This window comes from Dipodomys spectabilis, unplaced genomic scaffold (genome assembly GCF_019054845.1).
Source record: "Dipodomys spectabilis isolate Male_0828 unplaced genomic scaffold, ASM1905484v1 ptg000002l, whole genome shotgun sequence".
NCBI classification, from domain to species: domain Eukaryota; kingdom Metazoa; phylum Chordata; class Mammalia; order Rodentia; family Heteromyidae; genus Dipodomys; species Dipodomys spectabilis.
In genome coordinates this window covers 43,582,359-43,608,429 of record NW_024870679.1, presented here as the reverse complement: position 1 = coordinate 43,608,429, position 26,071 = coordinate 43,582,359, and the positions used below count along the sequence as shown (strand labels likewise).

General features: G+C 45.9%; 1 protein-coding gene across 2 annotated transcripts in view; it reads left to right on the top strand.

The window, feature by feature from the left end:
- Kiaa0319l (KIAA0319 like) overlaps nt 1-24,281 on the top strand; it is a 97,537-nt gene extending 73,256 nt beyond the window's left edge. Inside the window, exons 10-21 of one of the 2 annotated variants that reach the window (XM_042678309.1) lie at nt 4,961-5,189; nt 7,026-7,149; nt 7,643-7,775; nt 9,906-10,054; nt 11,273-11,424; nt 11,765-11,903; nt 13,314-13,473; nt 17,418-17,560; nt 18,312-18,434; nt 18,970-19,060; nt 20,167-20,258; nt 23,087-24,281. In XM_042678309.1, the coding sequence (XP_042534243.1) occupies nt 4,961-5,189; nt 7,026-7,149; nt 7,643-7,775; nt 9,906-10,054; nt 11,273-11,424; nt 11,765-11,903; nt 13,314-13,473; nt 17,418-17,560; nt 18,312-18,434; nt 18,970-19,060; nt 20,167-20,258; nt 23,087-23,274 (1,723 nt within the window). In that variant the 3' untranslated portion in view covers nt 23,275-24,281. Of the gene's footprint in view, nt 1-4,960; nt 5,190-7,025; nt 7,150-7,642; nt 7,776-9,905; nt 10,055-11,272; nt 11,425-11,764; nt 11,904-13,313; nt 13,474-17,417; nt 17,561-18,311; nt 18,435-18,969; nt 19,061-20,166; nt 20,260-23,086 lie in introns of both variants that reach the window. The other variant, XM_042678318.1, reaches the window with a different exon arrangement.
- Nucleotides 24,282-26,071: the final 1,790 nt, after the last annotated feature.

Sequence of the window (26,071 nt, the reverse complement as noted above, 5' to 3'; positions counted from 1 at the left end):
TCTTTTCTTTTTCTTTTTGGTATTGGGGATCAAACCCAGGACACTGCACTTACTAGGTAAGCGCTTTGTCCTGAGCTATATCCCAGCCCTAGGATCTTTCTTTATTGTGACTTTTTGGAGAATCTGAATCACAGAAAGACCTTTGAGAAATTGGTGTGGACATTTTAGAATGTATTTTATAAGGCTTTGTGTAGTTTAATTCTTATATGAACGTAGTTCTTATAATGAACACAATTCCTTTTACGTTCTGAAGTATTTGTACATAAGTATCATGTAAATGCCATGTTTAGATGACACTGTACTCACTGAGCTGAGAAAAATGAAGTTGCTTGTGTTTAGTAACTTCTCTGAGGTCACACACTAGAAAGCAGTTTCTGTTTTCTCCTTGATTTGATCCATATATTTTATTTATTCTTCCTTGAGTTCTTTTATTAATCTGTTGAAATGCTGCTTACCATTAAAGCTCTTGCTTAATTTCCTATGAAGCCTTCTGTAGTCCCTCCAACGAGAGGATGCCTCATAGGTTTCTACCATAATGTAACAGCATATGCATGGGTGTCTGGTACCTGGGGGTCTGGGGTATATCAAGTTTTTGGCATTCTGGAAACAGAATGCCACATACACAGTCCTTACCACATATACCAATATGCAGGTTCTGATTTAGTAGCACTCTCTCTTGGCTCATGATTGCAGATGAATGGAGGGCAGCCGCTAGTACAGCAAGATTATTTCCTTCTCATTGGCTTAAAATGGAAATTTGAATTGTTTTTTACCTTAGATTTCTAGAATAGAAAATTTCCCATTTATAGAATTTAGCTTGGACCATGTTGAGCACTTAAAAAAAATAGTAACAAAGTGCAGTATGGTGGAAGATACCTGTATTCAGCACTCAGGCAGCTGAGACAGGAGGAACATGGGTTTGAGGCCATCCTGAGCCACATAAAGAGTTTCATGCCATACATCATAAGACTTTATCCCAAAGCAAACAAGCAAACAAACAAAAACCCAGATGGATCCAGTGGTTTACTCCTATAATCTTAGCTACTGAAGAAGCTGAGATCTGAGGATCATGCTTAAGAGCCAGCCCGGCATACTAATCTGAGAGACTCTGATTCTTAGTTAACCAACCAAAAGCCCAAGCTAGAGGTGTGATTCAGTTGGTAGAGTACCAATTGTGAGCAGAAAAAGCTGAGTGAGAGCAAAAGGTCCTAAAGTCCTACTAATGGAGTATGCATGTATGCGCACGCGCGCGCGCGCACACACACACGCACAGTGACAAGAATAACTTAGTTTTCTGAATATTTAATATATGCAAAAACTTTTCTGATCTCTTAGCTTGTAGTGTTTTATTTAATCCTTTAACATGCATTGTGGCTTCTCTCATTTTACAGGTTAGGACATTTTGGAACAAAGAGGTTAAGTAATTTACTCAAGAGCACATAGTAGCTGGGTGCCAGTGGTTCACACCTGTATTCCTAGCTACTCTGGAGGCTGAGATCTGAGGATCGCAGTTAAAAGCCAGCCCAAGCAGGAAAGTCTGTGAGACTCTTATCTCCAGAAAACCAAAAGTGGTGCTGTGGCTCAAGTGGTAGTTGAGCTGAAGAGCTCAGGGACAGTGCCCAGGCCCAGACCATAACCCACAAAAAAAAAGAAAAAGAAAAAGAGCACATAACATTCTAACTTCAGTGTCTATGCTTTTAACCATAATGGTAGCTTATAGTTTGTTTGGTCAATGAGGTACCAACAGTGATTTTATTACTAGTCCTATTTTTTTTATTTTATTGTGAGATGCTGGAATTAGACTTGATTAGCATTAAGGTTCAATTTGGTTGGTATTTACTTACTTTCCCCTCTCTCCTACTTTTATTTGGCATTAGTCTCTCTGTCTAGCCTTGGAGTCAGCTGTTGTTTGCTCCAGAGTGCTGCAGGCAAGCCAGGGTCTGTTTGGGGTGAAAGTTAGAAGAATGGACAGCTGCCGTTTTGCCATCTGTCTGTAATTCACTTCTGCTCTGACACAGGAGTGGGGTCTGTTAACAATAACAACAAACTTGTGAAAACAACAGGGAAATTGAGAGAAGAGGCAGAACATCTGTGATTTTTTCCCCCCCTTTCCAGGGCTGGCTGATTTGTACATGTCTATATGTCCCAGTTTTCCTGCTTTTCTCCTAAAGGCTGTAGTACCCAAATCCCCTGCGGGCCACAGGTGATAGGGGAGATTACAGGAGGAAGGTTTCACAGACACCTCGCTGTGTCTGAGGCTTGTGGCGAGAGTTCAACAAACTGCATGTCTTTTTTATGCTTTTCCTCTTTCTGTCAGCAAAATGGAAGGATCCCAAACCTCCTTGCTTGCTTATGCTCACATTTTGAGGTGACATGAGAAGCTTTAGACTGTTCAGCTGGAAGGCATCATTTAGGTAAAAGCCTGCTTTTTTATAAAAGAACATTTTTCCCCTTGCAGATCCTGTTTCTCACTGGCACACACTGTGGGCCTGTTGCGTAGGAGAATTCATTTCCATCTCAAGCTCCTGTCTTTGCTGGAGCCAGCCTTCCTAGTCTGTCCCAGAGGCTGTATGCCCAGGGTGTCCATTCTTGTGATGTGCACACAGTCGAAGCAGGCTAACGAGGAGCAACCTGATGTAGACAGAATGTTCTATGTAGTGTGGCATCTTTAAACTCCAGAGTAATGGTGCCCACAGATCATCTCTTCTTCAGAATAGAGTTCTAAATAGAACAGCTCGGAACGCATGATTCTTTTTTTTTTTTTTTTTTATGATTCTTAACTTCATGAAAATCCTGTTTTCATTCCAGGAGCCAGCCAGCTTCTCTTACACTGAGACCATTTGTAACTTAGGATCTCTTGAGTTCTGGTGCTCAGTAAAACTCATACATTTAGCAGACATTTAAGCTAGGCTCTGACTCTATAGGGTAAGTAACTTAAATTAAATGTCCCACCCAGGTTTACTAAGCATCCAAGATGTGCCCCTGAGCTTACAAAGCTCATGGTTAAGTTGTCACACTGAAACAAAATTTACTCCTGAACCAGAAGATGAGGCACAGAAGAAAAAGATCCCAGGGCCGAGTACCAGTGGCTCACGCCTGTAATCCTAGCTACTCAGGGCTGAGATCTGAGAATCAAGGTTCAAAGCCATCCCGGGCAAGAAAATCTGTGAGCCTTATCTCCAATTAACCACTAGAAAACTGGAAGTGGTTCTATGGCTCAAGTGATAGAGTACTCGACAACATGCAAGTCCAGATTTCAAGCCCCATGACCGACAAACAAAAACCCAGGATCCCAGGAAAGTAAAAGCAAACAAAACACCCTTTAATGGCTCGTGAATACATTAAGCATCAAATAAGTGCAAATGAAGTTAAAAAAAAGATGGCCTGGCTTTTATGGAGAACACAGTAATCTGTGAAGTTATTAATATGATAAATGGAGGGAGGGTTCGGGTAACAGAGGCTTACGCCTGTAATCCTAGCCACTTGGGGCTGAGCATCATGGTTCAAAACGAGCCTCCATAGGACAGAAAAGTCCCTGAATTCTTATCTTTAGTTAACCAATAAAATTCTGGAAGTGGAAAAAAAAAAAAAGAATAGGGTTCTAAGATGGGCATGGTGGAACATGCCTGTGATCTCAGCATTCAGGAGGCTGAGATAGTTTGCAAGTTTGAGACAAACCTCACCTACATAGCAAAACCCTGTCTTAAAACAAATATAAAACAAAACAAATGAGTCTCTGAGGATTAGAATCAGAGAACTAGACTTGCATTTTGGCTCACTTTGTAGCCCTGGGCAGATTACTTGCCTCTCGAGCCTTCTGTAGAGTTGGATTGATGCTCAGCTGCTCTATATGGTTGGACTGTATCAGACAATGCTATGAGCTCTCAGCATAGGTGTGCACAGGCAGCAGAGAAAACTGGTGTTGGACACATATTGCCTGTCAAGCTGTAGGATCTTGGGCAAGTTACTTTACCTCTCTTTATTTTGGTTTCTCCATATATTTATAGAAAAATAGATATACTGGATAGAGCTTTTGAATGGGTGCAATGAAATACAAAGCTCTTGGAGCAGTACCTGGCATGTGGTAAATAGGAAACCCTTAGTCAATATTAACTTCTAGTGTTACTTTCTACTTTTGTAAAGAAGTTTCAGTACTAGGGTTTGAACTCAGCCTTGTGCTTATTAAACAGGGCCACATCAGTAACCTTTTTTGCTTTCCTTTTTGTACTGGTTATTTTTTTTTTTTTGGTCGGTTGTGGGGCTTGAACCCTGGGCTTGGGCACTGTCCCTGCACTCTTCTACCGCTTGAGCCACAGCGCCATTTCCAGTTTTCTAGTGGTTTATTGGAGATAAGAGTCTCATGGACTTTCCTGCCCAGGCTGGCTTTGAAGCAAGATCCTCAGATCTCAGCCTCCTGAGTAGCTAGGATTACAGGTGTGAGCCTCCGGTGCCCGGCTTGTACTGGTTATTTTTAAGATAGGATCTTGCTTTTCTGCTCAGGCAGAAAGGACCACGATCCTTCTATTTTCAGTTTCTCATTGTAGCTCAGCTCACAGCGTTGTACCATCATACCCAGCTTCTTCTGCAAAGATAGTATCCCATGGACTTTGCTGTTCAGGCTGGTCTTTGATCTATGGTTTTCCTGATCTCAGCCTTTCATGTAGCTAAGATGGCAGAAGTACACCACTGTGCCCAGTTATTGGTTGAGAAGGGGTTTCACATATATGCATGGTCTGGCCTCCAACCATGAGCCTCCCAATCAGAGCTCCTAAGTAGCTAGGATTCCAGGTATGAGCCACCAGAAAGAAGTACCTATCTTCTTTCTGTGCTTCCAAAGGAATGGGTAGCAATAGATATTTTTGCCAACTCGGTATTTCTTAGTTTTGATGTTCAATCTTCTAGTTTTCTTATGCCTCCTCCCTTAAGCTCATCCTCTATTGCATTTTCCCTGCCTCGATAGCTTGACAGTGGTAGACTCTGATGGAGCTACCAGCTCTACCACTGCAAGCCTGACAGTGAACAAAGCTGTGGATTACCCCCCTGTGGCCAATGCAGGCCCCAACCAAGTGATCACTCTGCCTCAGAACTCTATCACTCTCTTTGGGAACCAGAGCACTGATGACCATGGCATCACCAGCTATGAGTGGTCACTCAGCCCAAGCAGCAAAGGAAAAGTGGTGGAAATGCAGGTAAGAGGGACTGGTCCTGGCCTTTTTCCCCAGAGTCATAGAGCCACTGTATTGATTTATTTCTGCCCCATTCTCCCCTCTCTCAATTAGTGTGCATTAATTTCTTTTCTTTTTTCTTTTGGTCGGTTGTAGGGCTTGAACTCTGGGACTGGGCACTGTCCCTCAGCTCTTCAGCTCAAGGCTAGTGCTCTACCATTTGAGCCCCATGCCACCTCTGGCTTTTCCACTTATGTGGTGCTGAGGAATCGAACCCAGAGCCTCATGCATTCAAGGCAAGCACTCTACCACTGAGACACCTTCCCAGCCCCCCCCCCCCCCCCCCCGCTTTTTCTGTTGGTCATGGGTCTTGAACTCTGGGCCTGGGGGCTGTCCCTCAGCTCTTCAGCTCAAGGCTAGTGCTCTACCACTTGAGCCACAACGCCACTTCCGGTTTTCTGGTGGTTAATTGGAAATAAGAGTCTCAGGGATGGGCTGGGAAGGTAGTTCAGTGGTAGAGCGCTTGCTTTGTATGCCTGAGGCCCTGGGTTCGATTCCTCAGCACCACATAAACAAAAATAAAAAAGCCAGAAGTAGCGCTGTGGCTCAAGTGGTAGAGTGCTAGCCTTGAGCTGAAGAGCTGAGGGATAGCGTCCAGGCCCAGAGTTCAGGCCCCACAACCGGACTGGGAAAAAAAAAAAAAGAATCTCAGGGACTTTCCTGTCCCAGCTGGCTTTGAACCACAATCCTCAGATCTCAGCCTCCTGAGTATCTAGGACTATAGGCTTGAGCCACCAGTGCCCAGGTTGGTATGAATTGATCTCATTATGGTATCTTCATACATGCATATAATATACTTTGATCAAATTTACCACTCTATTCATACCCCTTTTATTTTTTAAACTTATTTTTATTGTTATTATAAAGGTTATGTACAGAGGGGTTACAGTTACATAAGTCAGATGATAAGTACATTTCTTTTTGGTCATGTTCCCTTTTTAAAATTACCAAAATCATACTTATGCATTTAGACTTTTCAAAATTCAGGAAGTTTTAGGGGCTTTTGATGAACAAGTTAGCAATAGTTGTTACATTAAATTTTTAGATTTAAGCTGGATGAAAAATGTTCCTGTTGGGGTGGTAGTGTTCACCTAAGAAAGTCTAACTACTTAGCAGTCACAAGGGTACAAATCTTGAATACTATTTAGTTCCCATCAGAGTAGATTGTTTAGTTAGAAGGTATCTTCTCTCCTGAGATACTTAAGAAGAGACTGGATTGGTACATGAGTAAAAAGAGCTGAAGCCATGTCTGGAGGGGCACTTTTCCCTCGGGGTACAGCTGGCTCTTACCAGGTACAGATATGGTCCCACCGATGCTTGATAGTTCTGTTGCACAAGAGCAGACAACAGTTGAGACCTCTGTGTGAATATTTTCAACTTTGAAGCCAGTGCAGGCTAAACAAAATGTCTGCAAGACTAGATTTGGCTGCCAGTTTTTTGCCTCCTATTCTGCAGGAAGCTCCTTCATTGGAATCTTACCTTAAATTATTTATAATGTTCCTTTTGATACTCAGCATTCTGTATTTCTAGAGTTGAGGAATAACTTAAAGTGTACATTTTACCTGGCTTTAGTTCACATATTATGTTAGGTTTATCTGCTCTTGCAGAGTCTGTACAAACTAAAGGATACCATGATATCTGACTCCACAGTCATTCATTATGCTGAACTGGGACATAATTGCCCAATAACAATGTAGGTTTAGAAATTGGCTAAGTCACTTCTACCAGAGTAAGAATTGTGGTGGAATGTTTGATCCTGGAAATCCACTTTTCCCATTCCTAAATTTCTATTCTATGTAGGGGGTTAGGACACCAACCCTGCAGCTCTCTGCTATGCAAGAAGGAGACTACACTTATCAACTCACAGTAACTGACACAGTAGGACAACAGGCCACTGCTCAAGTAACCGTTATTGTACAGCCTGGTAAGTTCTGTCGTGGGAGTTCATTCGAGCTCTTCTAATGGTTTCTCCCTCTAACTTTGAAGGAGAGAATGGTTTAGGTTCTGAGCTGGTTGAAAATAGAAGCAGAAGGCATCAATCCACAGAGACTCTGAGAGCAACATCCTTCCATTCACCTTGTGTTTTCTTTGAACCACTCAGCTTGTATCCCCTCCTGGCTAGTTATTATGCCTTGGCCTGGTGTAGATATAGGGGATAGAGCCTTTGCCATTTCAGCTCTTATCTTAAATCTCACATACATACCATGTTCTGTTTCTTTCAGAATTATTTGATATGTTTTAGTCTTGATTCTTCATTGTGAGCTCCCTCATGGTATCCATCTCTCCCACGTATCTCAGAGTTCTATGATGTGGGCTAAAGAGGCAGAGTTCCCATGGCTACCAGAACAAATGTCCCATTGCTTCCTCTTCTTTCCCACCTGGACTTGCTGCTTTTGACCCCCATGTCTGTCTCCTAGAGAACAACAAGCCTCCTCAGGCAGATGCGGGCCCAGACAAAGAGCTGACCCTGCCAGTGGACAGCACAACCTTGGATGGCAGCAAGAGCTCAGATGACCAGAGAATCGTCTCCTACCTCTGGGAAAAAACCCAGTGAGTGGTAACACAGATCCCCAACTACGCAAAGGTTCTAGGCTGTGGAAGAGCAAGGTTTTATTTGCTTTTAAGAGTTGACACACTCTCATTGGCTTATCCAGGAGAGAAAGGAGTTTATAATCCTGAATTTCAACTTCAAGAAAATGATATTGTAAATAACATGTATACGAAAAAAATGAATGGTTTCTATCACTTAGCCCCCAGGTAGTTTTATGTAGCCCTGGTGCTTTTGCTTGTACAATCCATCTGCTGAAATGCAGTTTAATTATACTTGAGAGACAGACTGGAAGGGATAATGGAGCAGAAAATACCATGCCTCACAATCCACTGGGTATGGCTGGCAGGGGGATGGGCAAGCAGCTACTAAGGGTAATTGACAAGCCATCTATAAAAGTATTGCTCTAGCTGGGCGCCGGTGGCTCATGCCTGTAATCCTAACTACTCAAGAGGCTGAGGTCTGAGGATCATGGTTCAAAGCCAGCCCGAACAGGAAAGGCCATGAGATTCTTATCTCCAATTAACCTCCAGAAAACCAGAAGTGGTACCGTGGCTCAAGTGGTAAGCACTTGCTTTGAGCTGAATTGTTGAGGGACAGCGCCCAGGCCCAGAGTTCAAGCCCCATGCCAACACACACACACACACACACACACACACACACACACACTATTGCTCTGTTAATATTTTCTCTTTACCTATTCACAGTTCTCTCTCTCTCTCTCTCTCTCTCTCTCTCTCACACACACACACACACACACTATTGCTCTGTTAATATTTTCTCTTTACCTATTCACAGTTCTCTCTCTCTCTCTCTCTCTCTCTCTCTCTCTCTCTCTCACACACACACACACACACACACACACTATTGCTCTGTTAATATTTTCTCTTTACCTATTCACAGTTCTCAGTTTCTTTCAACGTTAAACCATAGTAAAAGGAACTCAAGACTCTATGTAGGGTCACACAGGAAGCAAAAGAATTCCAAGGACAAGTTAAAAGTATTCTCAGCTTCCAAAGAAGATAGCCATTGGACAGATCAGTGTTTTGCTTCATATTTGTGTATGTATGCACACATACATACACATGTATTTTCATGTCTTTTTTTCTTTTTTCTTTATTTTCTTTTCTCTGATTAGGGTATTGGAGATGAGTAGAAGAGTTTTAATTGCTCTGTCCAAATGACTTGACTTGTGATTACTGAGTGAGGTGATAGAAATTATTTCCCTCAGCTCTTGTTTTTCTGTCTTTTGAGGAAACACAATCGTCCTCAGCTCATTATGTTTTCACTGTTGTTCTTTGTTGAGCTAGACCTCATGCACTTTGGAGCTGGGTTTTATTAGTAGTTGCAGCAGAGATAATGCTCAGCAGAGCTTCTTGGAGGGGAATCTACTTCAGTGGAGGGTTATTAGGGCCAGAGGTAATAAGTTTCAAAAGCAAAATAAAACAAAGCCATCTTCAGGTCTCTCCCATTGTCCTTGTTGGGAAGAGGCTCTAGCACTTGGGGCTCTGTGCACAGCCCTGCCTGGATGCTGGCACTCAGCTCACCACCCCACTGCAGAGGAGGAGGCAGGGTATTGGTATCCTGATGCTCTGCTGTCCAGGAGTTTTGCCCATAGAGCTGCTGAGAAGATGGCTTTGTCCCGAGAACTCCTCTGCAGCCTTGGCCCATTTCTTGTCCTTGACTTTCATCAGGAGAATTTGGGTATGTGATTAAGAAATACACTTTGCTTCTTTGGCTGACAAGAACTGGAATCAACTACTAGGCCAGAGATGCTTTTCAGAAACATCATCTTAAATCTCTTAAAAAAAATTTTAAATCACAGATCAGTTCAAAGAACTTTATCCTTTTACAAACTGGAACAGTAAAGAGTTTGAATGTTCTAGAAGCTTATATAAAGGATAAACCTAGATGTGTTTGAAAGCTCCTGAGCAGTATTTTCTCATCAGCAGGTAGCCTATATTTTGGGGCTAAATGACACTTTGTCCAAATGAAATATTTTTAAACATGTCCTGTCAAAGTCTGGGAAGGAATTGTTCACATCTTAACTAAAGCAGTAATCATTTTTGCTTTCTGCTGTGTCAGGGGTGGGAGAACAGCAGACAGGTGCAACTCCACCTCTCTTCTTTCAGAGGGCCTGACGGGGTTCAGCTAGAGAATGCTAATAGCAGCGTTGCCACCGTGACTGGGCTGCAAGTGGGGACCTATGTGTTCACCTTGACTGTCAAAGATGAAAGGAACCTGCAAAGCCAGAGCTCTGTGAATGTCATTGTCAAAGAAGGTACCTACCTCCCTGCTAGCTGAGGAATCCACGTGGGAAGAAGGTTGAAGGGGCAGCTTTTATTTTATATTTTTTTAATATATTTTTTTGTTTACGTGGTACTAAGGAATTGAACCTAGAGATAGGTAAGCACTCTGCCACTATGCCACATTCATAGCCCTGGCTTTTATTTTTATTTTTCCAAAACAACTTTTAATTGACAGTGACTTTAAGGTGAATTTTTTTTTTTGTTTTTGTTTTTGTTTTTTTTTGGGGGTCCGGTCGTGGGGCCTGAACTCTGGGCCTGGGCGCTGTCCCTCAGCTCTTCAGCTCAAGGCTAGTGCTCTACCACTTGAGCCACAGTGCCACTTCCGGCTTTTTTCTTTTTGTTTATGTGGTGCTGGGGAATTGAACCCAGGGCCTCATGCATGCAAGGCAAGCGCTCTAACACTGAGCCACCTTCCCAGCCCCTATAAGGTGAATTTTAACTACCTTCTTTTCCTCCCCTACCTGCCCTTCCTTCCTTCCTTCCTTCCTTCCTTCCTTCCTTCCTTCCTTCCTTCCTTCCTTCCTTCCTTCCTTTCCTCCCTCCCTCCCTCCCTCCCTCCCTCCATTTGTAGGAAAGGAACTAAAGATTTTTTTCCTTTGCATTTTGATTTTGCCTCTGTGCTGACTGAGACCTGGGTTTCTATGACATTCTTGCTAGCTACAGTGACACCTGCTGTCAGGCCATAGAATGACTGTGCTGTACTGCAGCTTTCTGGGCTTTTCCTCTGAGCCTGTAGGCTGCAACCAACTCACAGGGGTTGATTGGCCTTGTCCTGGTCTACGGACATAATGGCTGGGAGTCTTGAAGAGGGCCATAACCTGATAGTAGGAAAAACATCTACTATGCTGGTAATATCCTAATAATCTATTATGCTGAGTAAATACTGCTTTACTGAGCAAACAAGGCCTCTAAAGAGGCCCAGGCTCAAAGTCTTTCTTTTCTTTGATGAAGTGCCAAGAAAGGAATGAAAAAACAATCCAGAGAGTAACATTTAAGATTTTTTTTTTTTTTTTTTTGGTACCAGCACTGCAGCTCTGGGGGCTTTCGATCTGTGCTGTTGGCATAGACAGGCATAGAAACAACTCTCCACTTAAGATGGTCTTGATTTTTAATGTCCCTATAACTATCAGGAAGCAGCATTCCTGCTTTTCCCAAATGTTTCATTATTTCAATGGTTCTTCTTTGGCTAGAAATGAATGAACCACCAATAGCCAAGATAACGGGGAATGTGGTAATTACCTTGCCCACGAACACAGCCGAGCTGGATGGATCCAAGTCCTCAGATGACAAAGGCATAGTCAGCTACCTCTGGACTCGAGATGAGGGGAGTCCAGCAGCAGGGGTGAGTAGCAGCATAAGGTCTAAGTAGCAGGCCAGTGAAGAGGGGAGCGAACATCCCATAACGTGCTTTAACCAAGAAGCTCCTGGTATCAAACCCGGATTGTTCTATGAAATCCAAGGAGGTTAAATTACTTGCTCTGGGTCATTCTCCAAGCTGGTGTGGCACAGAATGGGTTGCTGTCCCCTGGTCCTGGCTGCTGTGGGTGGCAGTGTTGTCACAGGTCAGGAGAGGCTCAGGGTTGAAAGAACCCAGCCAGACAGAGCGTCATTAGGCCAGAAGCAGCAGCTGACTCCAAGAGAAGGGGGTTTTGTTCTGCAGCCTTGCCATGTTCATTCTGCAGGAGGTGCTGAATCACTCCGACCATCATCCTGTCCTCTTTCTTTCCAACTTGGTGGAGGGAACATACACATTTCACCTCAAAGTGATTGATGCAAAGGGTGAGAGTGACACCGAGCGGACCACTGTGGAGGTAAAACCTGGTGAGTGTGTGTGTGTGGTGATGAAGACAGAGTGCAGCTGCCAGACCAGCCCATCCAGGTCTCCATCCTGAGACGCCTTCCTCTCCAGCACGGACATGTCCAAATGTAAAACAAACCCTAGAAATGCTACGCTGAAAATTCCCTGGAGCTTGACTGTTCAAAGAGTGCCCCTCACCCCTCACCCCTCACCCCTTCTCAGATGGAGAAAGGATCCTCAGAGAGGGCAGGGCTTGCTCAGCGTCACACAGCAGTTGTGTCAGAGCCAGGCCTGTGTGTTCTCAGGCCAGCACTTTCTCCTCTGCATGTGACTGAGGAGTGAGGGCTCAGGGCGCCTTGGGAATGTGAGCACAGGAATAGCTCGAGTCACGATGTCTCATCAGCGCCCAGATGCAGAAAACAATTTATTTTTATGAGTTGAGCCTCAGGCTCTATCTGACAACCCAGGGAAGGTAAAGTAATTGATACCCTGTACTTTTTTTTTTTTCAGATTTTCAGAAATAAAATTTCTTTCTTAAATAGAACCATGTTTTTGTTTTGCTTTGAGGCAATTTTGGTAATAAGGAGGAACTCATTGTAGAGGAGGTAGAGCTGCTGCTAAGAAGCTTTAGCTCCAAGCCTGCGCTTTATGGACTCGGCCAGGCGTGGGCATGGATACGCTGGATGGGAGAGATTCTGCGAGATTTCTAGCCCTGGTCCTACTAGGGAGGACAGCAGCCAAGGCACCAGAGTCTCTTCTGTGCTCAGAACCAGGTCATGGCCAGTGCTCTTCTACCAGAACAGGCAGATGGTGCTGCCAATGTGCGAATAACAGTTGCTGAACTTTCAGGTGTGGAACAGTCTATAGGACATGTTCAAGTAAGCACAATCACATCCCATTTCCAGAGCTGTGAACACACAGTGTGGCTGTGAGGCTACAGTAAGGAAATCCTTACATCCTGGTTGTCCAGGCTTTCTTTGTGCTTATTATTTTACACCTTTAGGAACAGGTACATGCACATCACTGATAAGATGATTTGGTTGGCCTTTTCCTTCCTATTGTTGCGAAGTACAGCAAGTCTCTGAACGTCAGATGGGATCAGGTGAAGCTGCTGACATCCCCATTGGCCTGGAGAGCTCCACAGTACCTACAGGGCAGAGCTTTTAGAACAAAAGCTTCAGTGTTTCTCCTCTAAGGAGAAACTCTGTGCCCCATGGCTCCACCGTATCCCTTGCGCATGGGTGGCAGTTCTCAGGTTGGCATAAAGCTTTTCAAGCCAACCCCAGATTGCCTTATCAGGAATTCACGATAATGCTTTCCCCCTTGAAGGTGGTCTGAATGCCCTTGCTACTCTTCCTCTCAGGCAAATGCAGTGGCAGGTCTGTTTTAACCCTCCAACTTGTAAAGCCATGACTGATCCACATACTTTCCAGATCCCAGGAAAAACAACCTGGTGGAGATCATCTTGGATGTCAACGTCAGTCAGCTCACTGAGAGGCTGAAGGGGATGTTCATCCGCCAGATTGGGGTCCTCCTGGGGGTGCTGGATTCCGACATCATTGTGCAAAAGATTCAGCCGTACACGGAGCAGAGGTAGCTGGGCAATCAATGGGGGGAGAAAAGGAAAGACCAGGGGCCCCTGTGCTTTTCAGCTGGGCTGAGAACTGGTGGGGAGAGATGGAGATGGGTAGGCCCTCTGAGTGGGACCCACTCTTCGTGCTCACCGCTTCAGTGCCCTGGATATTCCAGTGCAGCTCATGCGCTCTGTACTAGACATTTAGTCTGGTCCTGGGGTACAAGGTGATGAAATCCCATTTTTTTTTTTCAGGCCATGGTATGGTAGGGTAGATAGTCAAGTAAACATGTCACCTCAGTACAGGGTACATCTGGCATAGTGTGCCACTAGGGAAATGTGGAGCCAAAGCAGTCAGTTCTTTCTGGAGGTCAAGGGTAGGAGGCCAACAAACAAGTACAGTTTGTCTCCACCAGGATCAGAGAGCTTGGAGGACACTCAGAGGAGGGGACCTGAGAGAAGACAGGCTGTCTTCTGAAGAAGGCTTCTATTTAAGATTGTGGCAGTCTCAGGATATGGCCAGAGATCAGGCAGTGGAGATTAAGAACAGTAAAATGCAAGCTAGGAGTTTAATTATTGTATTTTGGGTGGGAGGACCCAAACTAAGTTGCTATATGTATATGTAGTTTTTTTTTATTTTCAAAGCAAGGAGATTTCATAGTTAAATTTTTTAAAAGGGAGACCACTAATTTAAAGGTTAAATAAGCGTCTGGGAATGTGGCTTAGTGGTAGAGTGCTTGCCTCACATGCATGAAGTCCTGGGTTTGATTCCTCAAAACCACATACACAGAAAAAGCCGGAAGTGGCACTGTGGCTCAAGTGGTAGAGTGCTAGCTTTGAGCAACATAAGCTCAAAGATAGTTCCCAGGCCCTGTTCAAGCCCCAGGACTGGCAAAAACAAACAAACAAAACCCTATTAAATAAAAGTAGGAAGAGACTAGAGACTGAGACAATCAGGAAATTTCTGGACAAGCCCAGTAAGAACATGATAATACTGAATTAAAGTCATTGCAGAAGAGGAGAAGAAATGAAAGGGAACTCAAAGGTAAATCACCAGAATGTGATCGTCTTTGGGGAATTAAGGGAAATGAGGCTTCACTCTGAAGGCGTGAACAGGTGGTTCTGGACAGGAACGGAGATCAGGGAAGAAGAAAGAACCTGTTCAACTATTGAATTTGGGATGTCTTATGAGCTACATGGGTATGTGTCCCCTAAATAGCCACAAACCTGAAGAGGACCGTGGGGCAAAAGGAAGAATGAGACTCATAGAGTCAGCAGCCTCTGCGCAGTGAAAGCTAAGAGATGGAACGGCACTGGTCATGTCCAGAGTGGCTAGGACAAACCTTGGTGAATACCAGTACTAAGGAAGAGGCCGGAAGCAGTGGCAAGGGAAATTGGCAAGAATATCGGGGAGGTGGAAGACAGCTGGTGGTGGTAGGCTGCATGGCTATGAGAATGCAGAATGGGCCCTAAGGAATGTGCCCTGCAAATCACCAAGACCACAGGGAGCTGAGGCGGAGTTTCATGGTCTAATGACACAGAAGTGGCACGGGGGATGGATGAAGATGCACCTGGGAAAGACAGGAAGGAAATCCCTTCGTATGGCTGAGGGAAGGGAGGTGGGGAGGCGAGAGTTTGGTGGGAGCAGGTCCGGGGGACTGGCAGTGGCACAGGTTCAGAACTGTGGGGAAGGCTGGCTGCCTGGAGGTGGAAGTGAGGAGGGAAGTATGAGGAAAGTGTCTGCCAGGAGCCACTCCAGGGAGGGTGCTGATTTGCAGAACAATCTTGAGGTCCAGCCAAGGTGCAGCTCAAGGGCAATATGGCACCCAACTCTACTCAGTAGTCACCTGGAGCTTCTGTCGCCATTACCATTGCCTGAGCCTCATCCCTAGAGATTATGATTCAGTGGAGTAGGATGGGGGACCTAAAAAATGTAGGCTCTCCCCAGGGAGTTTGCAGCCAGATAAGCTGGATCAGGGACAATCCCCCCTCTTTTTTTTCCTTAAATTTTATAATACTGGGGCTTGGGCTTAGGACCTCATCTTGCTAACCAAGTGTATTATCATTTGAGCTACAGGTCCAGTCCTGTTTTGCTTTTAGTATTTCTCTTTTTAGATAGGGTTTCTTGGTTTTGACTGGGCCCAACCTTGGACTGCCATCCTGCTACCTTTACCTTCTGAGTAGTTGGGACTACAGCTATACAGTAACATGCCTGACACACTTGTTTCTTTAGCATCCTGGGAGAAGGCACAGGGCAAATGGCTGCTTAGATTGATCCAGCTTGATGGGAATAGACTGGGTGGAAAGTGGAAAGATGTTAGCAAGAAGGCAAGGAGAGCCTTGTGGGGCATGAGGAAGAAAGAAGCATCTGAACTTCTCTTGGCTCCTGGCTGGAACTGGATTAACATAGCTGAGGATCTGGGAACAGTATGTACTTGGGGGAAGGTAGGACATTGTAGTAGACAAAGTCCCCTGAGCCCATGTCCCTGTGTGAGCCTTAGGAAGTAGCAAGCTCTCTACCTCTATGAATCTGAATCTGTGCAGATTCCAGTGGTTATGTATAGCATTGATATTGAGGATTAAATAAGATAATGTTTGTGTAAATCCCCAACACATATGCTCAATTAGTGGTTATTGCCATGAGTGCATCTTGAGATATGTCAGGTTTGAAGCACCTGTAGAAGGCGTGGGGTTGCAAGCATTTTCAGGCATAGATTGATTCCTATTGACTGATCCGATGGGGAAAGGAGACAGATACTTGAGGGTTTGATACACAGACAGAAAGGACTACTATAAGCCTGGCTTATAGGGAGGAAATAATGGGAAATGGACTATACATCTTTGATGGGTAAAGATTTGTTTCATGATACGGAGTTCGTAGAGCTCCATTGTTGGCTTCACTGCTCAGCAAGCTTTTATTTCTTTTTGTGCCAGTACTGGGGCTTGAACTTAGGGCCTAGACACTGTCCCTTAGCTTTTTGCTTAAAGTGAATTCTCTGCCTCTTGAGCCACAGCTCCATTTCTGGCTTTTTGGTGGCTATTTGGAGATAAGTGTCTTGTGGATTCTTCTGTTTAGACCAGCTTCAAACTGATCCTCAAATTTCAGCCTTCTGAGTAGCTAGGATTAGAGGCATGAGCTACTCACACTCAGCAAGCTTTCAGCCAGTGAATGTGTTTCCAAAATTTGTATGTCATGCAACAGAGATAACATTATATAGAACCTTGAAACAAATAGACAAGGAAGGCTGCTTGTCCTGGAAGCAGCTGATCCAGGCCCCTGGGGAGCTGGGTCTTCTCAGCCTCCTTGCACACTGAGGGAATGAACATCCTGGGCACACCAATAAACCTAATCAATTCATGAGACTAATATGGGCTTAAAAAGCAGACTGTCAGAAATCAAGGATAGGGCATAAACATGTTTTGTGCCCAGATGTGGGTCAAAATTGAGAGTCAAAAAACCAGATTATGGGCATGGAGTAATTTCACTACAGCCACACAGTTGTGGTAGGGTCTTTCTGCTGTCACAGTACCTGTTGTTTTGGCTTATGGATTCTCTTCGATGTATTCTAATAGTTCCTATTTTACACAGCTCTGTGGTTTGTTTTACAAGGAAGCCAGACACAAACTCAGCAGCCTCTCCACCTCAGCTCTGAAAAGGCTGACAGCCAAAGTGTTGCCATCCTTCTCTTCCAGCTTACACTGTGGAGTGGAGCCACTGGTAGCTAGGGCAGGCTTTGCAGTTAGATGTAAACGGGTGGAGATCTGGCTCTGTCATAATTAACTGTGTGACCTTGGGCAAGTTACTTAGCTCCTCTGAGCCCCATTGTAGTTCTCTGTAAAATGAAGACATAGATAGCACCTTTCTCTTGGGCTTGCTGACAGTGCACACGGAAGGTACTTGGTAGATAAAGGCTGCTGCTGCAGTACCCCACTTGGCTCACACACACTGTCCATGTCTCTACAGCACCAAGATGGTGTTTTTCGTTCAGAACGAGCCTCCTCACCAGATCTTCAAAGGCCATGAGGTAGCATCGATGCTCAAGAGTGAGCTGCAGAAGCAAAAGGCAGACTTCTTGATATTTGGAGCATTGGAAATTAATACTGTCAGTGAGTAATTCTGGGAAGTTGGGAGACGCTACCAGTGCCCTCAGCTGGCATCCAGAGCTGCTGTCCCAGGCCGGGCATCCTTTCCTGGGAACAGGCAGACAGTCTCATTCCTCTAACTACCAATAGCAGGAAGAGCCTGGAAGCATGAGCCCCTGAGGTAGGACTCAGGACAGTGGGCTTGAGTGGGAAAAAAATGACATCTTTATTTTAACGCGGACTGAACTTTGTGATTTCCCTCAAGGATGAAGGTCGGTAGTATTGACAGAATCCATCTGACTTCAAGGCAGCAGAAAATCACACATAATTTTGTATCACGTGATGAGCTATTGTTTTTATGCCCTACTACTTTGAAATTATAATAGATCCACTAATAGATCTTACTTACTCTTTTAATAAAGCATACAGATTGTTATTCAAAATGTGTGCTCATTAGTATTTCAACACCATGCTCACTCTAGCCGCTTCTTTTGTGATTCTCTTTCTCCGCTCTATTATTCTGATAAGGAGCTATGGAGGATGGCTGACACCGACACCACAGGCAGGTTAACGTTCCCATGCCTGGCTCACTGCTTCGGCCATGGTGATCACAGCGCCAGCCTGACTTCGGTGACTAGGGCCAGCACGCCAGGAAGCTTTACTTCAGGAAAGCCTGACACAAGGCTCCTTGTCTTCATGGGCCCCAGGTTCTGGGAGCTGCTTGTCCCTGTGGCCCTGGCTCTTGTGACGTCTTGTTCCTCTCTGCCACCTTTAGCCTGTCAGCTGAACTGTTCTGACCATGGCCACTGTGACTCCTTCACCAAGCGCTGTATCTGTGACCCATTTTGGATGGAGAATTTCATCAAGGTGCAGCTGAGGGATGGTGACAGCAACTGTGGTGAGTGTGCATGGTCCTGTGCCAGCTGGGTGGTTGGGATGTGGACGTGTGCTGTGGGGGCGGGTGTTAGCGTTTGAGGCAGATGAGCAGCTAAGAGAACTCTGTATTTTCTGTTTGCAGAAGACTTTTCTTTCCCTCTTCTACACTAGCCCAAGGTTAGAGGAGGGTGCTGAGACAGTCAGATTTGGGCTTAAATCAGACCAACTGCACACTGCTGCCTAAAGTCCACCTGTCACAAAGCCTCCTTTGCCTCCTGTCATTAGGGAGTATCTGTTTGATGAAGCCTAAGGGAAGCCTGCATCCCTCTTTTACAGCTCTGTTCACCTGTGCTTTGCCACAGGGCCTCAGCAACCTCCTGGGGCAGGGCCTGGGATGCAGGGCACCGCAGAAACTTGCTAGCTGACCCCGTCCTCCAAAGCCTCAACCTTCCTGGGAGCCTGGGCATACATGTTCTTGTCTGCAGTGTGATGTCAGGTAGGACAGGGCACAGCTGCCTTCTAACCTTCCCCCTTCACCATTCTGCTCTTCTTGGCAGAGTGGAGTGTGCTGTATGTCATCATCGCTACCTTTGTCATTGTTGTGGCCTTGGGAATCCTGTCTTGGACTGCGATCTGCTGCTGTAAGAGGTAAGATGGATCTCCTCTGAAATGCACCTGGGCTTCTTGTCACAGAATCTTTCCTGGGAGGTAGCTAGCATTTTCCCCTCGGAAGGACTTTGCTAGGTCCCCAGTCATGACTAGACTGGTTGGCCCACCACAGCCCCATATAGGAAGGCTTCCTCACCCTCAGACACGCTTGAGGGCAGAAGCACCCCTTTCTTGCCAAGTGGCATCACTGGGAGATCAGCAGGCTGAGAGCCGTAGGGGGCGGGACGGAGTCCAGGTCGGGCTGCATCCAGGTGTATGTCCCTCGAGGTTGCACACTTTAGCCTGACTTAGCTTTATTCCTTCCTTTCTAGTTAGGAAATGTGTGCATGTATGTTTTTGCACAATTACAGATAACTGTTCTAGGTATTTTCACTTAAGCTTCCTGTGTATTCATGTCACATTTGTGGTTGTATTTATTGAATGTTTTCCATTAATAAATGTGACTTTAGAGCTGGGCCGTAGCTCAGTGGTAGAATGCTCATCTGCACACACAGGCCCTGGATTTAGTAGACTGTATCACATACTTGGTGTGATTCCTGTGTTAACTGTGTGTGTGTGTGTGTGTGTGTGTGTGTGTGTATGACATTTGGTAGATTATATCTTTCTTATACCACAACAGCCTTATCCCATCTTGTGAACAAGGAATATCAAAGTTAGGAAAATTCCTTCACCGATCTGGGACAGAGCTGGGATTTAACCTGCAACGTTACCTCCTATAAAACTTAGAAAATCAAAAGAATTTTTAAAAATTGCCCACCAGCCTGATAGAGCCCGTCAACAGCTCTGTTGGTGTGGTGCTTGCCCCCCTGTACTCTCAATAGACGCTCTTTGTCTTCTGGACATTTTAACTGCCCTGTCTTCATTGCCATTCGGAGTGGGAGTCCACACAAAAATGGACAGCTTCCCTTGCCCTTCCCAGAACTGGTGAAGAACTGTTTTTTGAGGACGGAATCACAGTTGTTAACTTTCCAGCTAAAACTAAGGTGACACTTCTCCTCCCTACCACTGAGCAGTCTCCTGCAGCCCTGGCCCTGGCAGAAAGCATCCTTCCTGAGCAGGCATGGGGTGGGGGTTATATTTTTTAGGCAAAAAGGAAAACACAAGAGGAAAAGCAGGTACAAGATCCTGGATGCCACGGATCAGGAAAGCCTGGAGCTGAAGCCCGCCTCCCGAGCAGGTAGGGCCCTGGGTCTTGGGGTGGGTGGCCACCATCACCAGCTCTTTCCCATGTGTATGTTATGCAAGTACTTTGTCCTCCTGCCCTGAAGCTGGCAGGGCCCTGGCCTGAATGTCTGAGGGAGGAGCTCACCTCTCAGTGCTTTCACTTTGCCAAAGGTCTAGGCTCCTGCATCTTTGCTTGTTCATCCCCAGGTTTGCTGCCTGAAGTTCAGTATCTCAAGCTGCCTGTCTGGGCAGGGTTAGGGGCCTTGGTTCCTTATACTTGACTAGGATAGGACCAGAGCAGTTTCTGCCAGCTTCTTGCCTCTCCAGCCACCTCTCACCCACTTTCTCCATCATCTGGCAGGTCCACCACTGTCTGCGTAGTGTTTGGGTAGCCTTCCTGCTAGCTGCAGTCATGCCGGCCTTTCAGGTGCCTCCCACTAGAAGGATTTCCTATTACACTAGACCTGGGATGACTGAGTGAAGGCACTGGGAGAATTAGGGTGGCTCATGGGTCTCCCATCTTCTCTGTGCTTAGCCGTTTGGTGAAGTTCCCTTCACTGTGAATGCCACAGCATATCTCTCCATAGTCTCCCTTTCTAAACTTGCAAGCACACCACATTTATAGAAAATGCTTATTCTATACACCGTTGTGCTTAAAGCTTCATGTTTAGGGGAGTCTATGGGGAGAGAGAGGCCTCAGGTGGGCTCTACCCTAAGAAGTTCATTCTGGTGGAGGAAGAAACTCCCCTGCAAAGACCAGGTTTTCATAAGCAGCTTGGGTTGTACTCTGTGCAAGCCAGGTGAGCACTGAGGGAAAGGCCTTGAATGAGCCCAAGGTACCAGAGAAGTGGGCAAAGTACTCCCCCCAGGAATAGAAGAGCGCCAAAGAGCACAGCTACCTTCACAGAGTGGCCAATGAGATTTTTATGATGTTGGCACTAAGCTGGCACTCAGTGGAGGGGTGAACCCAAACTCTTGTCACACACACTTCTGTGTGAGCAGAGCGCTGGGACAGCCGGGACCCAGCATGCAAGGCCAGCAGTAGGACAGGACAAGGGCAGAAAGATCCATCCATGTTGCTCTGCACAGCAGTGCTCACAGATTCATAGTGCCAGTTCTCATTACATCAATTTATTGACTGTATTCTTTTCTTTTCTTTTCTTTTCTTTTTTTTTTTTGGGTCCGGTCCTGGGGCCTGAACTCTGAGCCTGGGCGCTGTCCCTCAGCTCTTCAGCTCAAGGCTAGCACTCTACCACTTGAGCCATAGCGCCACTTCCAGCTTTTTTCTTTTTGCTTATGTGGTGCTGAGGAATCGAACCCAGGGCCTCATGCATGCAAGGCAAGCGCTCTACCACTGGGCCACCTTCCCAGCCCTTGACTGTATTCTTGATAGGCACTGAATTTACACTTTTTGCTTTCAGGAAAACTGTGAACATTCTTTTGTCTTCTGGTGGACATATTTTTGGATTTCTGTTAATTACTGCATCCAAGGAGATGTATTATTATGTCCTCCCATCAGTAGCAGTGGGAAGCTGAGAATGGAGGATCACTGTTCATTGCCAGCCCAGGCAAAAAATTTGCAAGACCTAATCGTAACTAATAAAAAGCTGGGCTTGCTGGACACCAGTGGCTCATGATTGTAATCCTAGATACACAGGAGGCTGAGATCTGAAGATTGTTTCAAAGCCTGCCTGGGCAGGGAAGGTTATGAGACTCTTTTATCTCAGTTAATCACCAGAAAACCAGAAATGGAGCTATGGCTCAGAGTGGTAGAGCACTAGGTTTGAGCAAAAGCTCAGGGACAGTCCCCAGGCCCTGAGATCAAGCCCCACAGCTGACAAAAAAAGCGGGAAGGGGATACCACAGGGGATTGCAGTCCAGGTCAGCCCCAGGCAAAAAGAAAGGTCCAATTTGAAAAGTAATGAAAGCAAAAAGGGCTGGCGGTGTAGCTCAAGTGTTAAGAGCACCTGCCTAGTGAACACAAGGCCCAAAGTTAAAGCCATAGTACTGTACAATAAAACAGACAGACAGTCAGATAGATAGCTAGCAAAGAAAAAAAGGTTAGGAATATGGTTCAAATAGTAGAGTGTTAGCTTAGCAAGTGTGAGGCTCTGAGTCCGTTCTTGGGCTGGTCAGTGCATTGGTCCAGAACACTGGGACCTCACTGTTGGCAATTCCCTCTTGTGGCCTCCCTTTGCTTTCTCTGGAGTATTTTGCACCAGCCAGAGAGTAGACATCTGTTTAACTGCTGCTGAGTGGGATCTGCCCAAAGCTATTACCAGAGCACAGAGCTACAGTCTGTCTGCAGCCAGAGGGATAAGTAGTAGAGATGTCTGCTGTGGCTTGCAGAAATAGACATCTTTTCTGCCTCTGATGATGCTTATGGTCCTTGGTTTTTGTTCTGATCTCTGTCAGGCACTCCCTGCAGCCTATCTGCTCCCCTGTCCCCAGTGCCCATCCAGTAAAGCCAGAGCAGATCAAGAGCTCGTGGGGCAAGTGTCTACATGCATCGAGACTGCGGCCTCACTGTCAGGTCACTGTCCAGGCCGAGCCAAGGGAGGCTCAACGTCTCAATTCTGCTTTCTTTCTCTTACTTCACCATGAAACTCCAAATCTAAAAGGAGAGTGCCACTGAGTGGTACTGACCACCACTCAGGACCCAGCAGTATAGCTCTGTACTGATTGCAAGACTGTACTTTCTGTAACTTCACATGCAGACTGCTGTCCCACCCCCAGCCAGCATGGGAGCATGACGAATGCACTTCCTTCCACCTGGAAAAGGGTCTGTGGCTCATGTGGAAGGTTTGTCATCTGACCCAGGGTTCCATGTCTTCCTTTCAGGCATCAAACAGAAAGGCCCCATGCTGAACAGCAGCCTTATGCACTCTGAGTCGGAGCTGGACAGTGATGATGCCATCTTCACCTGGCCAGACCGGGAGAAGGGCAAACTCCTACATGGTCAGAATGGCTCTGTACCTAATGGGCAGACCCCACTGAAGGCCAGGAGCCCACGAGAGGAGATCTTGTAGTCACTCGGGCTGTCTCTTCTGGGTAGGAGTTGGCAGTGCCTGGGCCTAGAGCACTGCCAGGTTGGTTTCCTCCCTCCCTAGTCTGCGGGTGACTGCTCTCCCAGTGCTGCTGGCCACTCTACCCCAGTACCCCACCCCAAACTGCTGGTACTTGAATCCACAGACTCCAGGAACCCCTGAATGAAGCTGTGAATGAAGAGGTTTCCTCTTTACTCTATGGTAGGCCCCCCTAATATCCTAACCTCAGGGCCTCCTCTTTTCCATCTCCCCCTGACTCCCACCAGAGGGCAAACAGCCCCTGGGCTCTTCTCAGCTGCACTGTTGCCTTGCTACAGAGCCCAGAGTACACCCAGTGAGCACCACCAGCCTCCTGGCTCCAGGGGCCTGGCTGTGGGAATGCGCTTGCCCCTTTTCTGGGAAGAGTATGTACCCCCTGGTCAGGCCAAGAGGAAGTAGCATCCCAGCGCACTGATGCTAGAATGCTACTTGATGAAAGCTGTCCAGACCTGAAGCACTGGAGCCCTGCAGGACTAGCCATTTTAGGGATGCCAGGGGCCTCTGGCTGTTGAGGACATGTGCCCAGCAGCCAGGCTTCTCCCCCTTTTCTTCCTGACCAGCATCTGCTGCTTCTTGGCTGAGGCCAACACTCCATGTCCCCAGAGACAGCCACAGACAAGACTGGACTGTTGTGGCATGAGCGCATGTGTGTGACTGCCCCACTGTGACCCTTCCCAGTCCCTCCATCATTCCTGTGTCCCTTGCACCCGTGTCAGTGAGTGCATGGGCATCACCTCCTCTTAGGGCTCTTGGCTGCTCAAGGCAACTTTGCCAGGAAGAGACTGACTCTGGGGAAGACTTCTGAACTCCAGCCCTGTCACTGGCCTCTCAGCCACGGTGGCTGGGCTTAATGGGAATTTGGGGGGAACAACTTTTTAAAAAACATTTACAATTTCTACTACTGCACTACTGTCTGTTGTGAGTTGATTAAACATGCTATTTAATTGTGAGCCTTCCTATGTCATACTCTGTTACTGACCTGTTGTGAAATCCACCGCCGGTGCAAAGTGATTGCCTCTGATAAGCTGCCTCCGGCCTGCTGTCAACACCTGCAGAGTGCTGGGCTGCCACCTGCCATGGCACATCCTGGGTTCTGGCTGGCCCACCCTGTCCTTTCTTCTCATCCCTATGGAAGACATGCCATTCTAAGATCCAGGATATGCCCTTAAGAATTTCAGGCCAGTGCTCTTCCCTTTTGGGTTCTCAAACTGAAGTTGGCCTTGTTCCCAAGCGTACTCATTCTGTGCTGCTCACTTTCCTGCCATGTGCAATATGGCAAAAGGCAGAAGAGCCACCGGACTTACTCTTTCCAAGACTCTGCACAAAACCTAGCTTTAAGTGGGCAGTAGCACTGGGTGGGACCAGAAGCAGAGGCACAAGGAGGTGATGCAGGACACACAGATGGGGACAGGACTCAAGTGCAATAGAGGGTTTTTAAAAATACACTGCTGCTGGGGCTGGGAAGGTGGCTCAGTGGTAGAGCGCTTGCCTTGCATGCCTGAGGCCCTGGGTTCGATTCCTCAGCACCACATAAGCAAAAAGAAAAAAGCCGTAAGTGGCGCTGTGGCTCAAGTGGTAGAGCGCTAGCCTTGAGCTGAAGGGCTGAGGGATAGCGCCCAGGCCCAGAGTTCAGGCCCCACGACCAAAAAAAAAAAAGTTGGAATATTAGATCATAAGCTGAGCCCAAGGCCAGTCTGGCTATACATAGTAAGTTCAAGGTCAGCCTGGGCAACATATCCAGACTGTTTCAAAAGAAAAAAATAAGTACTTATGATTACAGACATAAAAAAAGCACAAGACCTACTTAACAAAAAAAATTACATTTATTTAAACAAAAAAATTTAGCCCAGCTTGTTGCTCACTCAACATTAAGAAATCTATCACAGTGCTTCATATTAAGGCAGGAAAATGTAACTGTGATAAATGCCCCCCATAAAGCATTTGATAAACTTGTTTATAATTAGAAAAACCCAAACCAGTGCTGGTGGCTTACACCTGTAATCCAAGCTACTCAGGAGGCTGAGATCTGAGGATCACAGTTCAAAGCCAGCCCAAGCAAAGTCCACAAGACGCTTATCTTCAATAAACCACTCAAAAACCAGAAATGGTGCCGTGGTTCAAGTGGTCAGGAACTAGCCTTGAGCACAAAGAGGCTCAGGGGCAGTGCCTAGGCCCTGAGTTCAAGCCCCAAAGCCAAAAACAACAAAAGAAAAGAAAAACCTAACTTGGAACTATGAACCCTCAAGTTGATATAGACTATGTATCTAGTACATTACTATGTATATATGCCTAGGTACATACAGGAAGAATATGGCCACTTACGATATAATTTTTAAAAGAAACAGGGAAAAATCCATTAGTAAAATTCACTGAATGAATAAAATTATACAGACACAGAAAAAAAAAAATGATGTCAATCTTTTATTCAGTGGGGTTGGGTTGGGTGTCTTGAGACCTAGTAAACAAACAACCTTCTTTGGCTACACAGTTTAAGATTGCCTTCTAGAATAGATACACAGGTCTGCATTTAGTGTAAGACTTTAGTTTCCCTAAATCATCACTAATACTTGGTATTACCAATGTTTCCAGTTTTGGCCAATCTTAAATTTTAAGTTTAAAAATAAACACTTTCATTATGGAGTTGAACATCTTTATTTTGGGTTTCTATGAGCTGTTGATTCATCATCAGATTTCTTTGTGGCTCAGTAGTTTTACGTATATTCTACATATAATTTCCTGG